Below are 16,543 nucleotides of genomic sequence, written 5' to 3'. Positions count from 1 at the left end.
AATGGGACAATGTTCCTTGTAGGGGAGGGGAGCGCAACTTACGCCAGTCTACATGTGTGAAAGTTATCAGTGTACACTTTTTTTTTTTGTTATATACATTCTATAGAACTGTCCAATAAGATTTATTCACACAAGAAGGTGGGGGGTGGGAGAGATGCGTGTGACAGAAATTGATCCCTAGACCACAAACCTGACGTCTGCTCTACAAGCAGAGGCTGCAACCAATGCATTATGCACTGGATTTATTTGAATCAATATCGACAGATATCAATACCGATAACTAAATCAATGCTCCAAGAGGAGAACACTCTACTTCAAAAAATATATACAATTCTGAAACGATTTGCTAAAAATACAAGAGCAAAATCATGGTTACAAATTGATAGAGACAATTATCGACATATCAATACCGATAACTAAAATCTTTATTTTGCCACGAGGCAAACTCCATTTGGGCTGAAATTTAACAAGGGAATTAATAGGGAACATGGGGGCTCATTCAAATTGCCGTGTGGCAGACATTTGAGTCACTCGGCAAATCATTGCTGAAAAAAAAAGAAAAGGAAACTGGTTGAACTCTATAGGTGGTTCTTAGTACTAAAATTATGCAAATAGTATTCCTGATTGATCTTCTGTGTATGTGCAAGCAGAAATTCAAGAGCTTCAGTTTCTGTTTCTTTTTGTGAATAGTTAAATTTGCTTAAAGAGGAGAATATACAAGGGGACCAAAGCATAAAAATGGTGCATAGACTGATATAGCATAGCAAGCGACAATAGCATTGGATAAATGATCATAAGGTCCTGCCTATTCCATCTCCTTGGCTAACCGAACTGCAATGGAATTGGCTTCCCTGGGCAACCATCTGAACAAGACATTTGTTGAGGAAACTAGATGACACGAACTCCCAGGGCACATTAATGCCGGTATCCATTATTTAAGATGCTGTAGCTTCACCAAAACTTGCGTCATCCAATATTTCGACAACAGGAGCAAACTACGAACAAGTTGAATCAATTGATAAATTCATTTTTGTTAAAAATCTCACAATTAAATTACTAAATAAGTATATGTAGGCAATACACGGACCTCATCATCCTCTTCTGCATATATGCCATCCACTGCACTGCTCTGATGGAACTCCCATCCTAGTGTCCCCTCAAGTAGTTCTTTCAGTTTCCTTGTCTACAATAGCAAAAATGGAGGTTAGAAATTCCTCACATGGTTAAGTTGCCATGAACAGGTAACAGTGTCAAGTTAAGGCTATGACAATCTATAATTGGTTCAAGAGTTAGGAATGAAAGATGGGGATCAGAATACAAACCCATGTCAGCAGATCTCCATCAATGACTGAGGCTTCTAGCACCAAAGAAAAGAAATCCTGGAAATATATGATCCAAGTAGATATTAAAATAAACTATGGTGGATTGAATAATATTTAGAAAAAGACGTTATCAACATAAACATCAAACCAAAGACCAGGTTAGTTGGGTGGGGGGAGGGGTAGTGGTTTTCAAATCAAATGCAAATATTGGTGATATTATCGAGCTTTGGATATCTGGGTAAATTAATATTTGTCCACCAGAACTTTGAACAATTTAATGTTTTTTTCTTTCTGACAATTCCTTTGAATAAAACGTGACGATTATTCCATGGTTCAAAAAACTGGTTTGATGCTTTTAATAGAACATGGGAAACCTCAGTGTCCATTAAAATGCTCAGATAATATATTTGAGGTTGCTTATCCCAGAAAAACATTAAAAAACTGAGATATGTCAATATAGTGTCAGAGGTTGGCAGCTGGCATTCAGGAAATACCTATAGCCAAACCCTTAAGCATAAATAATGAAAATTAAAAGTTGAATGGCAGAACAGGATTTTTATGTTTAACATCAAGTAGTTGGGACAAGGCTTAGTTGAGTTAAGCTGTAACAACATATAGCAACCTTGCAAAAACGATGGAGAAAACTCTCTGTGGAGAGCCATGATTCATCCAAGAGCACTGTTGCACCCTTTTCTGCCTCTATTGTGTTTGAACGGTCTTTCTGGAGCCCATAATGTAATTGGTAGTATAAGACTTTGATAAACTGCACAGAATCCGCCGTCAGTTATTGTAGAAGAAAGAAAATGAATGGAAGAAAAAAGAAAATGAAATTCTATTGTAGTTTTTTTTCTTGGAGGTGAGGGAGGAGTGGCCGTATGTGCAGAGTGCTAGGGCAGAAGGATTTTGATACATTGTTAATGGCAGAAAGATACCAAAACATATGCTCAAGTAATTGAGCAATGATCAAATCAATCATAATTCATACACAATACACATAACAATAATTCTGCCAAAACATTTCACATGTTATACATAAAATAGAGGAACTAAAATATTGCTCCAACAGATCTTGACCAGATAAAGTGATCTCTTGTTCTTACAATTCATTCTAAAGAACAGACTCCGGCACGAACATGAATCATGAACCGTAAAGAGAATATAAACTAGAATAGTGTAAAAGGGTTGAGTAGGCACACTTGACACTATAATTTATGAATTATAATGATTTCTTTCACTGGTTTTGTCTCAAATAAATATTAAATAACTTTGATCCTTTAAAGTGTGATGTTCATTTATAATTGTAATGCATTCAGCTATTCAAAAAACAAGCAAAAGAAACAGGGGTGGTAGGGCGGAAAGCAATTCCATCATATGGTGTTACAGGTAGTAAAAGATAAGAGCTTCTGCAAGGTCATGTTTCTCAACATCTCCAAGCAGGCATTTCGATTTGTTGAGAAATTCAAATCAAAATACAAGTAACCAGAATCTCCCCACGTCATAAACATAAGACTCTAATAACTGGGGTCTCAAATATCCTTAATGTCTAGCAATGCCCAGTAAAAAATATCTGTAAATTCCTATCCCTAGGCCACATTGCTTGAGCTAGCGATTGAGATGTGAATATATAATAGTGGAAGAGGTAGACCAAATTGAATCAGAGACTGTCAAGATCGAGCCACTATAAGTCCACAGAAGAAGTCAAATTGGATCAATTTGGATGAGAACATAAAATCACCTTCTCAATCCATATCACTTAATATTTGGGGAAACTTCAGAAAATTCTTCATGAATCATGCCAAACATAATAACACTTCCTACCCTATTAAAGCAACTACATGGATATCAGGCATCAAAACTACAATAGAAGTTTAGGTAAATTGCTGGGAACGTGCCATCCATTATTACCCTTAGGATTTAATGTACCCTAAAAAATTCATGTTGATAAACAAGACATGACATTGGGCAGGGATATGCGGCCAATATGCATCAAAAGGCACGGGCCGCAAGACACTTGATAATGTAAGATTGGGTCACAAGTGATCCTAATCCCAGGCAGGATCTGAAATTCTGGCTGAATAGAGAAGATGTCCTCCAATAGGCTTGGTTCTAGCTCTCAAACACTCCCTCACAGCAAACAAATAAAAGGAAAATAAGAAAAGAAAGAGAATGCGATGGAGGGTTGAGAAGGGGGAAGAAGAACTAGTGAATGGACATCTCATCCCTTGGGTTTAGGCATCTTACCTTAGGGCATCTCACCCAACTGCATCCCATAGCATAACAACATAAGCTATCTTTTTTTTTTTTTTTTTTTTTTTCATTAATAAATTCGTGTTCAATGCTGCAACCCCTTACAAACTTATATAGAAGACTCAAAAGTAACTCAAACACTAAAAAGGAAAGGTCTAGCCCAATCCTTAACTAATTGGGAAACCTAAACTAACTACGAAACTGAAATAACAAAGGAAATAGACTCAAAACAGGACTCTAACTTAACTAATGAATTAAATCCCATTTTCCTACTTCCTATATTTTAGGCACATTAAAGTGGCCAATTACAAAGAAAACCTATGGGATCAAAGGCCCAACACATGCATAACTCAATCCAATGCTTATTTCCAATAAAATAAGCCCATTAAGTGGCTTATATGCATCACTTGGACATGCCTGTGAAGGAGGAGAAAATTGACCCCGGACTTTTTGACACATTAACCCCATTTCTGTAATCTTGATCATGTAGTGCCAATCGACTATGTAGCACAATAGCATGTTCAAGTAGCAGATAAAACATGAATATACCTCTTTATATTGGGAAGAGGTCCTGTGGGCGGGCAGTGCATACAGCTTCCCCTCAGAATAGTAAAAACCATTTGTTTTTTTTTTATTAAAAAAAAAAAAAAAAAAAAAAATTAACACACCTACTTATATGAGATTAACGTTTATCTCAAAATTAGCATTCGTTTCATGTTGCAATACTATTCCCGTTCACGTGTACCTTTACTAATGAACTTTTGTTTTCTTTAGTAATGAGATGGGCAACCAAATGGTTAATGTGACAAAATAAAATTGTATAGGTTTCTGATAGAAAGGTAATAGGGGAAATATATCAATACTTACTGCTTCTATACAGCTAAAAAAGAGGCTAACTAAAGCTTTCCACTGAAGAAATGCTTCAAGTGACTGTCCCATCTGCACATTTCCATGCGTTTTAATAATTCAATTTTTTTTAATGATTCAAATAATATCAGACCCCATCAAAGCAAGTTATATTGATATAAACATACCAGAAATGCAATAAAAGCAAACTGGAGTTCCCCAATAATTAAATCTTCTGAACCTTCACAATCTTTTGCCAGTATTGCTTCTAGCAGCTGCGTCTGACAGAAATAAGCAACCAGAGAATTCCCACATCAGATGAGAGCCATAGATTAAATTTGAAGAAATAAAAAAATGAGGGAAAACAAAAGCAAACCACATATTGCATATACGCACTAGTGCAAGAACTCACATTTCAGAAATGAGTAATTTGTTCATAGTTGGTAGGACACAGAAGTATTTGTTCAATTCTTAACGGATCCACCAACCCATGTTAAAAAACCAGCATTGGTGTTCTAAACAGAATATTCTAGCGACATGACAAGCTGATCAAATACAGGATGCAACAAATACTGCTGCACTACAAAGCTGCAACCCGAAGCAATGCTCCATGAAATTAATTTAACAAATTCATCACTCACTAAAAGAATTTAAACGAGTCAATCTATTTTTTTTCTGCTATATATATCAGTATATTGTTATTATTCTAATATATACGCCTTACTAAAGAATGAAGAATGCTCTTGGGCAAAGAGGTGAATCCATGTCAAGAATTATTTGGCAGCATAAATCTGGATACTGTGACTTTAACATAATTAGGACAAAAGATTAACACAATTACGACAAAGGATCATGAAGAGCTTAATAGAAACAGAAGAGTAGACAAGATTCAAGGTTTGGATGTCACTAAAGGAAGTGAAAGAATATAAGAGAAAACTAGAGCTGGCAAAAGCCAGGATCAGATTTGCCACAGAAAATAAAGAGAAGGGCAGGAGACCGTGGCCTGGTTGAGTGGCTCCTGTACCAGCACTGGGGTCAATGAGAGCACGTGCAAGGAGTTCTCTCTAAACTAGTGATCATATCTTTGCGAGTCGGCCCTGCATCCCCTCGAAGGTCCATAGGCATTTAGTTGGGGATTTTATCACTGAACTGAAGAATTAAAGCTTCGAAGGAAAAAATCTTGATTGATCATAAGTAGACAAGACTTCAATCAACAGGCGAATGAATTTGTACACCAATGAAATAGAAACTCACAAATCCTTTTAGGCAGTTAATGATTGCACTTATCATTCATATTTTCTAAGAAGTTGCACCAATTCCAGGACCTGTTCTCCTAATGCAACATAATTACAAGCACTTGTTCCGGTAAACAGTAAATAGGAAATGGTCAGTAGAACATTCATAACAAACTCCAAAATTCAGGGTATACCAAGTTAGAAAGAATTAGATTTTGGAGCATGAAAGGCAAGCAGAGGATTAATTGTAGAAGCCATCAAATATTATCATTCTCTTTTCACATAGGAGTAATTCAAACATTGTTGTTGGCATTTTTGGGAAAAACAAATTCATCAAAGATAACTTTCAAAATATAACAGTTCATTGTGGCTCTGAAATAGATCGAAAAAAAGGTATGGAATATTACTTTGTCATGGTTCAAAGAAGTAAGTTCTTGCCCTGAAATGCTCTTATTCTTGACAAAACGGGGAATTGATGTGTAGTAACATCGCTGCTTGAGGGGCTTTTCAGCAGGTATTGAGAACTTACTTTTCTGCAACTGCTCTGCTAAAGCTTTTTCGGCAGCAGTCTTAGGACCCTTGTCAACCACTCCAGCTTCAGATACAACAGTAATTTCCCCGCCAATAGGTTCTGTGAACCAAATGAACCATTCAGAATATAAAGTTACTCCAAGTTAATTACCAGAAAAAGAAAAATTACATCTCTGATGTTCAAAGAAAGCATGTTACACTACAAGATTTGAAAAGATAGGAGCTTTGCCAAAATTAAAAGCCATATACATATTTAAAATGAAAGAATCATTGACAAAGATCTGGAAAGGAGAGCAAGGTCAGAAACTGTGAATCAATCTCACAAGGCAGCCGTTCCAGCCAATATCAAGTCTTCATGACTCATGGAATTTTTTTTTTTTTTTAAAGGGTTCTTATGTTGATGTTTTCAATGTTGTAAGAAACAGCACAAAATCAAAAGATGACATTAAATAGATTTGCAAAAATTAGTTCCAACAAACATAGGTAAGCAATACAGTATGTAAGTGCCACTGTTTGCTGAATTGTGATTAAAACGGGGAAGGAAAAGAAAAAAAGCACTCTTAATAGATACCGATTCTTCTTATGGTGTCCTTAGTGATATAATTTGAAATTCTCTTCCAGTCGCCATAGCGGTTCAAATCATAAGGCCCCAGTTGGTGGTCAAACTCCAGTTTCTTTACTGCCGCAGAATACCTCTCTTCCTATTAGGAGATTTAAACCCCACAAAAAAGAAAAGTGAACATACCAATAATCAAACAAATAAATAAATAGAAACATTGAACAAAAGAAGAAATTGATTGAAACCAGTCACGTGTTTATCATAAAGAAAGTTTTGAAAATCTATACAGAAAATTAAATGGGTTCCTTTGGGAATAGCCATGGCAAGGGAATTGTATACCTTTCTTGCAGATTGCTATTTTAATTTATTTTTTAATAATTACAAAACAATACAAGCTACTGATACAACAACATCACAATAGAGCAGAAAGGCCATGCAAATAAAGCCCCTATGAATAAACAAATTCCAATAAACATAGAAAATTATTGCTATTTTATGCTTCCAGTTGTGCTGTTCTGATCTACTAGCTATTATTTCAGTCTTAATGTTCCTAAAATGGTCAATAGTGATTCTTGGATTTGTTTGCAAGAATCTGTTCAAGCATTTCATTCTAGCTTTCTTATTCATTCTTGATCATAATATCCTCCACGTCGCTGCTGTTTTCATACTACATTGATTTTCTTGCCAACCAGTCTGACAAAAATTGTTCTTATTTTCATTTTCTTTTTCTTTTATTTTTTAATGAAAATCAATTTCTATTGTGATTACACCTTTTGTATGTTAAGAGAGAAATTTTTCTTGATTGAATCATATACTTGATGGAGGGCCGGTAGGGGTAGGGAAGAATTCCCTGAGATGAGTCTCAGAGTTGCAGGGCCTCAGGCTCTCAACACTCAAAACTCAATTCATCATTTTATTTTCTAATTAAACGATTACATGCATTTAAATAGTAAAAGAAACCCCACATTAAAAGGAAACGTACTCTAATTTGGAAACTCAAATTACTTAGAAACTAAATCCTAGTAGCTATCACCTACCTAAGTTACCGAAATAAAAGATTGCAGGAGAATAAAAATAAAATCCTAAAAGATCCTACTGGTCAAAGACTCAATATGGGTCCGGTTTATCGTTCACTGGATACCCAGATGGGTATGGGCTGCTCCATGGGTGCATATCTACATCAATACTTTTCCATCAAATTTCCATGTCCATATGATTTGTATGACCTTGGACAGTTTACTTAACTTTCTCCCCCTAACTGTAAAAGAGATCCTTAACCTCATCTGATTATAATGGCCCTGTGAAACTTCTTTCACAGCAGTCCCTTTGATTTGCTCCCCCTTATCATCTATAATTCTTTCGAAAGTATGCTTAGTTATATCACTCACTCTTAGCCTTCCCGCAATCCTAATCCATCGTAAGGTTACATATTGGGTCTATTGCCCACAAAGTTACAAAGGTGGTCAACAGACATCCCACATATTACATCTCTCATCATTAACCCCTTTGCCAGTTTATGTGAAACAAAATCATTTTGGAAGCCAAATGAGTAGGCAGCGAATTAGATGACTATGGACCACAACTTGTCCATTTCTTATTGTTAGTCATCAAAACTTATCCATTTCTTATTCTTTTGATATATACTGATTCACCTTTCTAACAATACCAAGATAGATTAATTTACACCTTGGGCAAACACTGGCAAGGTATCAATTTGTGGTGGGATTTTCATTTTTATATAGATTATCTAGTAGTTCAAGAGTTCTTCATATACCCATTATAGTCCAATTTTTTATAGTGGATGAAAATGAAGAATTTTGTGGTTACATGAAGAATCGCTCTTCACTTGAAAGGTCAACGCTATCAACCCTTTCTAGGTTCATTTCATAGAAATAGAATTGCATGAATGCTCCATCCCCTCTCCTGCCTTTATCTTTACAAATTCTGTAATTTACCCCATCGATGTTTATAACCACATTCAACGATCAATAGTCATATGTCCGTGGCACAACTAAGATTTATTTCATTTCTTTTATTCCTTAGCATACTTCCTAATGCAACCAAAACCCTGCATCATCTAAAGGCTTGCATACTTGGAGCCTCACATGATGAATGTGAAAAGATGATTATGTAAAGTACATCAGCCATGAATTTGCTTTTGGAATAGCAGAAACATGCATCATGTACAGTTGTACACAAAATGTGCAGGATAATAAAATTATTACAGACCTCATCATCTGAGAGTTTGACTAACCGCTCCTCTTGCTGATGCCATTTACGAACAATTACCTGTTTTAGTCATGAAAAAGAAGACAATTTAGACCAATTGATGTATCAGTCGCTATTTAGGAAGGACAATAAATTCATTGACAGCCTCATTTTTTTAACAAAAACACATCATATGAACATGCTGTCCATCATGGTTGTCATGGAGCCTAGCGAAGCGCCAGTCCAGACAAAGCCACTTGAATGCCTAGGCGACACCTTGACAACTATGCTGTCCACATATTGAATATTGACCAATACATATCCATATTAGTGCTACTAGATAGATTTAAAATACTACAGTTAAAGGGTTTCATAATCAACCAGCAAGATAACATCGAACAATGGAACAGTAGATAGCATTAAGATACTAAAATGGAACACTGAACATTCACGCAATACAAATGTTTAATGGTGAGATAAAACATTGATGTGACAAAAATTCATGCAAAATTCAAGCTCCACAATTGTTTAATGTCGAATCACATTGTAACTTATATGGGAATCCTCAATGATGCATCTGCAGAGGAAAACAATATTGCAGAAACACACACATGAGAGGGAGAGGCATCCGATAATACAAATAGGAGAGCAAATGGGAAATAGCAAAACGTAAGAAAGAATCTAGTAGAAAAGTCTGTTATGTTGTACTCAGAGAAAACAAAATAGAGATCCTGCATGGGTGCAATTGTCTCAACAGTACTCTAACTTTAACAGAGGAAGAAGTTGTAAAGGGGGGGGGGAAATAAAATAGTTTACATACCCCCGAAGAACAAGCATCAATAAAAAAGCCAACTACAGGTGAAAATTCATTGCCATCCCTGCATAGGAAATAATCTATATTAGGGCATACCCAACTTTGACATCCATGAGATAGAGAAGCCATTGACAGAAAAAAAAAAAAAAAGATTTTTGGGGTTTTGGGGGGGGGGGTTAAAAAAGAAGGGGGCAAAAACAGGAGAGAAGTCTTCACAGAAGCACCAAACCAACATAAAGAAATACAATAAGGTTCCAACATACAATGACATCACATTTAAGATAACAGGAGGAAGAAACTTTTCTGTGCAAGAGAACTAGGATGATCCACTCTATGCTGACATTAAAAACTGCAGCTAAATCAACACCCCAGTGATAAGCTGAGTATCTCCTCCAAGGAAACTTCTCCTTGCAACTAAATGTTATTTATAAAATGCTGGTACTGTAAACATGCTGTTATTTATAACTTTTTAACCAGAAAATCTATAAAACTCCTTTATAGAGATGTTCTATATACTAGCAATAGCAACTATGGCATCTAAAAATAACACTCAGGTTAATGCTTTCGGCCTGATTAAGGTAAATACTTATATATATATATATATATAGATATATGAAGAGTTTTAATTGACAAAGAGGCAGTTGTTAAGCTGCTCGAAAATTGAGAGATCCAAAATCAGCTAATGGATTCGAACCCAACCCAACCCTGCCCCCCCCAACAAGAAAAAAAAAGGGGGGGGGGGGACTAATGATAGTTACACAAAATTCTACAAGATGGTAAAGCCCAAAGGCTGAAATAATTGAAACTCTACCAATGGTAAACAAACATGATTCGAATTTAAAACCATGTACAAAAATAATAATAGAAGGGAATCATGTAGTCAGTTTTCCTTTTAATAAATTTTGTTAACTTAAAAAAGGATCATCCTTAATAACAAACATGTATCCTTCTTGGGGAAAGGATTGATGGTTGATGTCTGATCACAGAAACCCAAGAATTTCCACTCTGACTATTACATACATTTCTGCAGGCTGAAAAAAATAATTAACTAGCATTCTACTATCCTAGCCTTGCACCTTTTATCAATTCTTTATAAGTTCAAGATGCTCATCATTGAGAAAGAGAAAGTGAGAGCTCTTGTAATGCAGTCTAAGAATCCAGATTATGGATTTCAAATGTAAGTAGGCCCAATGATCAAATTTGTGATCAGACTTGACATAAAGGGAGTAACTGTGCTGTTAAGGGAAGAAATCAGATCGATAGAAAGGGAAGGAAGAGAGAGAGAAAGATCTTCTTGGGAGGAAGAAGAGAGAAGAAAAGAAAAAAAGGCCGTTACCCAATGCACAAAGGCTTCCCGCACTTAAGCAGGGTTCTGGGAGGGTATACAGGTTAGACAGCCTTACCCCCTTTACGGAGAGGCTGGTTCCCAGGACTTGAACCCACACCACTGCGCAGGTGGAAAGAGCCCTTTGCCATTGCTACAAGCTACGACCCCTAGAAGAGAGGAGAAGAGAGGAGAAGAGAAGAGAAGATATCAGGTTTGGGATATCAATCCCGTATGCACTGCTCACAACACTAAAACTCTTAAAAAGAACTCACATTCTTTACTCAAATCATCCTTGCTTGACAGGGTGTATTATATATACAAAGACCTCCTAAAATTCTTAAATTGTCTCATAAAACGACTCTTAATCACACTTACACACTCAATAAAGTAAATAAACTTGAAATAGAACTCTATCTAGCTATTAAGTATTCTAATCTAACTCAAACATTTAACTACTAATCCCATGTACTAACTTTATTTCCCCCACCCAACTTTATGGGCTTATAAATTAGGCCCATAAAATTGAAAAAAAAAAAAAAAAAAAAAAAAAAAAAAAAAAAAGAAGGCCCAACCTATAATATAACTACCCAAAGGTCAATTTCAGCCCATTGGACTACCACCAACACCTTATGAGCTTCCCAAGCTTGGATAAAGGCCTCCATATGGGACTAATGCCTAATGCTATTGCAACAATTCCCCCTCGATTCAAATTTTTTTTTCCTCGAGTTTTGTACAATGGGAGGAATAAGAACACTTAATAGGTGCTTGCAACTCCTTATCTGTAACTCGAACAAAATCCAAAATATGAAGCTTCGATGTTGCACTTGTGCCTTGAAATATGTGGAATATATAAAATTCAATATGTAGAACACATGTTACTGTAGTAGAGTCTGTTGTTACTTCACCCAGAAAGATCATTATGTTCCCTTTTACCGTTACTTATTGTCCCACATCAAAGTGGTCTTTCTTGGGTGTTGACTCTTTCGGCTCTTTTTGTGGCTGCATTGCTGGTACTGACACCTTTGATTTTGAGGATATTTCATCAATCAATCCTCAAAGAATAAATATCTAGCACATGTGAGAAGGCTGTAAAGTGCATAAATTTTTGTCACTATTAATGATCATTTGTGCTTCCAACCACTCTCTTCCCACTTTAATACTGCGCTCAAAAGAATCAAACACTCCGCATTAAGCACCATCATAATACTGGAAATTGCGAATTTAAAGAAGACATCATCTTCAGATTCAATAATGATCTTGTTTGTCTTTAATAACATCTCCACCACATGCCTCAAAATTAAATTGTCACTTTGCCCATCATCTACGAGTAAAATTGCAGTTTTTTTCTGTTAGGCAAATGAATTCTGGTATTGAAAAATGTAGGTATCCATGGCCAGGTTTGGCACTGATACCAATTTATGCAGCATGAAAAACCAGATTATGGATCGCAAATGCAAGCAGGCCCAATGACCAAATCTGCGATTACATTTGAGATAAAGGAAGTAACTATGTTGTAAAGGGAAGAAATCAGATCGATGGAAGGGGAGGAAAGAGAGATGAGATTGATCTTTGTGGGAGAAAGAAGAGAGAAACTTGTAGAAGAAGAGAGGAGAAGCGAATAAAAGAAATCAGGCTTGGGATACCAACCCGGTATGCATGGAACAAAATCTCAGTTGAAACTGACAAAAATTTCCGAGTTGCCTCAGTTTTAGGGCTGGCCGAACTGAAACCCAATGTCAAAACTTCAAAACAAGATCCGGCACGTCTCAAGTTTGGGCCTCTGACCGAAACTAGGTCCGAAACCGAGATATTGATCCTTGCCTGTATGCATTGCTCAACAACACCAAAACTCTTAAAAAACACTCATATTCTGTACTCAAATCATTCTTAATTGATGGCAGTCCATTAGATATATAAAGATCTTCTAAAATTCCTATATTGACTCATAAAAGGACTTCTAATCACACTTGCACACTCAATAAAATAAATAAACTTAAAACAAAACTCTATCTAGTTATAAAATATTCTAATCTAACTCTAATACTTAACATCAATCCCGCGCATGGTTTTAAGTATAGGTGCGTATCGTGCCGTATCAGCCGATATGTATCGGTATCGGTAGGCATCAACACGATACATACCGATACACTACAGGGAATTTTGGGCCCTCTTTTGTGTATCAGTAGTACCATATCGTGCCGTACTGATACGCACGATACTCTACGATACGAACTTTTGAAAACATGAAAATTCCCGTGAGTATCGGTACCGTATCGGTACTTATCGACTGTATCGAACCGATACGGTACGATACGGCTACTTAAGTGTGAATGTGCCTTTTGTTGTTTGAAACAAACACTTCAAACTCTCACCAACAGTTTTCTATATTTCTCCTTTCTTCCCCTTTGATTCACACACCTTTTTGGAGACTCAAATGGTAGATTGAAAGAAACATTGTGGAAGTGAATGGTTCAAAGAAGGAGAAAAACATAGTCCAAGAAGAACCTTGAACTTGCAAGTTGAAAGTCTTGAATAGTAAGTTATTGAATCTTTACTCACTTTTTTCAACTTTAACCTTAGATTTTCAAGTTTTTTTTACAAATCTAAGGTTCATCATACTTAGAATCACATTTTCTGCATCATTATTACATGAAATCATTGGATTTATAAGGATTTACACACTTTTTTCAAGAGAAAATGAGGGTTTCAATTTTTTTCAAATTTCTTAGATCTACTCATGCTCAATGGTTAAAAATGTTTAGATTTTTTATATGTTATGTAAAAACAAGTGTTCTACAACTTCCATGAAAAATTTTGATTTTTCTCAAAAATAAAGAAGGTGGCATGACGAAAGAAAAAACTGTAAGAAACTCAAACCTCATCATTTTGAACATTTTCAACTCAATATATTTGTCTATCAATACGATACCCTCTACTTAAGTATTTATGCATTCTACATGTTATATATAGCTTTTTTTAACTTTTTTTTTTATGCAAAAGTGTATAAAATGTGTTCCCTATCCATTTATGTGTGTATCTTTAGCGTATCTCCGATACGATACGATACTCTCCGATACGTATCTTAATTTTGATTGACCAATACGACGACTGATACCGATACTTTAATCCTTGATCTCGCGTACTAACTTTAGCCCCACTAAATATGGCTTATAAATTAGGCCCTTTACAATAAAACCGCAATAATAATAATAATAATAATAATAATAATAATAATAATAATAATAATAATAATAATAATAATAATAATAATAACAATATTATTATTATTATTATTATTATTATTAAAAAAAATCCAAACCTATAATATAGGTCAATTTCATCCCACTGAACTACCACCAACACCTTATGAGCCTCCCAAGCTTGGATATAGGCCTCCATACGGGATTAATGATACAACTGCATCATGTTGTAACGTAAGTACATTACAGATCATCAGTAATCAAATGCACATACAACTACAAGCACATAAATGGAACAGCTTTCTGCTTGTTGTCATGGAATAACTGCACAGAGACACACCTCGAAAGAAAGACAAATGAATCAAACTAACCTGTTTGAGGAGCTATAATATACAAAATGAGGTCCAGGAGGGATCATCTTTATACCCTTAAAGACGGGCCCCACAGAGAACATCTGCAAGAAATATAAAAGAATGGTGTAGCTTTCCAAGATTGGATAACTTATAACAAACATGGAGGAAAAGGGAAAAGTATTACAATGCAACCATGCGTAGAATTGCAGATCCAACAGAAACAGGTTTTCTTTTCTCCATATCAAAGCGCTTTATTGAAGAGGATAAAAGGAGAGACCAGTACAAGAATGTTTCCAACCCAAATAGGGATTCCAAAAGGATACAAAAAGAGAAAATTCTGAAGACAACATAACAGGATTGGCATACGCATATGCATCATCCCTTGTGATCACTTGTTCCACTATTTCATCAAAACAATCAGAGAACTGTATTCTCTCAAATGAAGAAAAACGCAAGAGATAAGCATCTATGAGATCTCACAACAACCTCCAAGCGCACCCTGAGCAACGAGAATTAAATTGCTAAAGAAGAATCCCCCTTGGTAAGTGATCTCTTGGAAACTAATGAGAAAACCATTTGGTGACTAGGCATCGCAATTACAGCACTAATGGGATTGCGTAGGAGGAATACATCTACAGCAGACAACAAAATCAAGTTTTACCTTGATACTATTATCCACACTAGGACCAAATTCTAGCAATATCCACAAAAGCCTGGTCAGGGGGGGGTGAAAGACCAGATCTCAAGTCTGTCATGCAAAAGAAGATTGCCTGTAGGTAATGCATCCAACTAAATATTTCGAAGCTAGGATAATTTATTAGTTAGATTTAGAATAAAAAAAGCATGTCCAACAAGGGAAATCTGCTAATAGGGTTCTGAAATTATAAATCAGATCAGAGCTAAATCAAGACTGACAAGGTTAATCAGGCACAAGGCACAAGCTAATAGTGATTGTCAAATCAGTCCTTTGAATAGAACATATGGTCTTGTATGGTCTCACACTCTCACCTAATTTTAAGGGTGAAAATAAAGATAAATCAAGGCATGATTTAATTGTAGTTGCTTTACATCGATATGGCATTAGACAATGACAAGAATGCAGGATACAATTATTTGTATCCATAGTGAAAAATGTTTCCTCCATACCAATTTCTGTCTCTCTTTCCAAGCATGCCCACCACTTTTGATCCACTCAGTAATTTGGCAGGCTGACCAGTGGAGAGACTTGTTGGCCACAAATCAACCATATGGCCCACCATGTATGGGCCTTTAACCTTGATTTGCTGAGTTCATTTAGAATTTATTTTAAACCATCATAACAATACATGGGTATGCCCGATCGGTCTGAAAGTTTGATCTTCAATAGGTGATGGTGTAGGTGATACGTCCACCAAGTATGGGGTCCGCTGAACTGCCATAGGGGAATAATCACGGGTATGACGAAAGGAGTTCCGGATGCAGGTGACAGAACTTCACTTCCAAAAGAAAACTTTATTGTCCTAGTATCAATTAATACGGTGCTAATCCAGAAACATTGAAATCCAGTGGGAGATCAGCTTGCCAGGAAAAAAACAAAGAACAAACCAGATTTGAAAAGAAAACTCATAACAGAATAACAATAAGTCTGATTTGGCCAATAATCAAGTCAAGGGTCTGAATTTAGTGTAAAAAGATTTCTGCAAAGTGTGATCAAAATCTGATGGTCAGATTCACACTTATGTAGTAATCCTACTTGGGGAAGGGGAAAGGACAGCTCAGCAACTGCAGAATTGATGGACAGAATTAGGATTTAAACAGAGGTCCACTAAGGCTCTAATAACTGGTGGAATAACAACAGATATAGAAACAGAACAAAGAATTTGAAAATTGTATGAATTCTAGTTACAGTAGGATTTCAGGTT

General features: G+C 35.9%; 1 protein-coding gene across 1 annotated transcript; it reads right to left on the bottom strand.

Moving 5' to 3' along the window:
• Positions 1-369: 369 nt before the first annotated feature.
• On the bottom strand, positions 370-14,761 carry LOC122073871 (protein AAR2 homolog). The gene is made up of 11 exons (XM_042638550.1): positions 14,661-14,761; positions 9,769-9,826; positions 8,970-9,029; positions 6,753-6,882; positions 6,058-6,281; positions 4,604-4,696; positions 4,377-4,508; positions 1,945-2,085; positions 1,323-1,379; positions 1,088-1,183; positions 370-995 (listed from the first exon to the last, which is right to left on the bottom strand). The coding sequence occupies exons 1-11, from the start codon at positions 14,741-14,743 to the stop codon at positions 936-938; spliced, it is 1,134 nt and encodes a 377-aa protein (XP_042494484.1). The 5' UTR covers positions 14,744-14,761; the 3' UTR covers positions 370-935.
• Positions 14,762-16,543: the final 1,782 nt, after the last annotated feature.

This window comes from Macadamia integrifolia, chromosome 1, assembly GCF_013358625.1.
Source record: "Macadamia integrifolia cultivar HAES 741 chromosome 1, SCU_Mint_v3, whole genome shotgun sequence".
In the NCBI taxonomy this organism is placed as follows: Eukaryota; Viridiplantae; Streptophyta; class Magnoliopsida; order Proteales; family Proteaceae; genus Macadamia; species Macadamia integrifolia.
This window is presented reverse-complemented; position numbering and strand designations above follow the sequence as displayed.

Coding starts and splice junctions, on each gene's coding strand:
- LOC122073871 (XM_042638550.1), bottom strand. CDS start 14,743: ATGTTCTCTGTGGGGCCCGTCTTTAAGGGTATAAAGATGATCCCTCCT. Junction 4,509..4,603: donor TTGCTTTTATTGCATTTCTG/GTATGTTTATAT, acceptor GGAAATGTGCAG/ATGGGACAGTCACTTGAAGC. Junction 996..1,087: donor ATGCAGAAGAGGATGATGAG/GTCCGTGTATTG, acceptor ACTTGTTCGTAG/TTTGCTCCTGTTGTCGAAAT.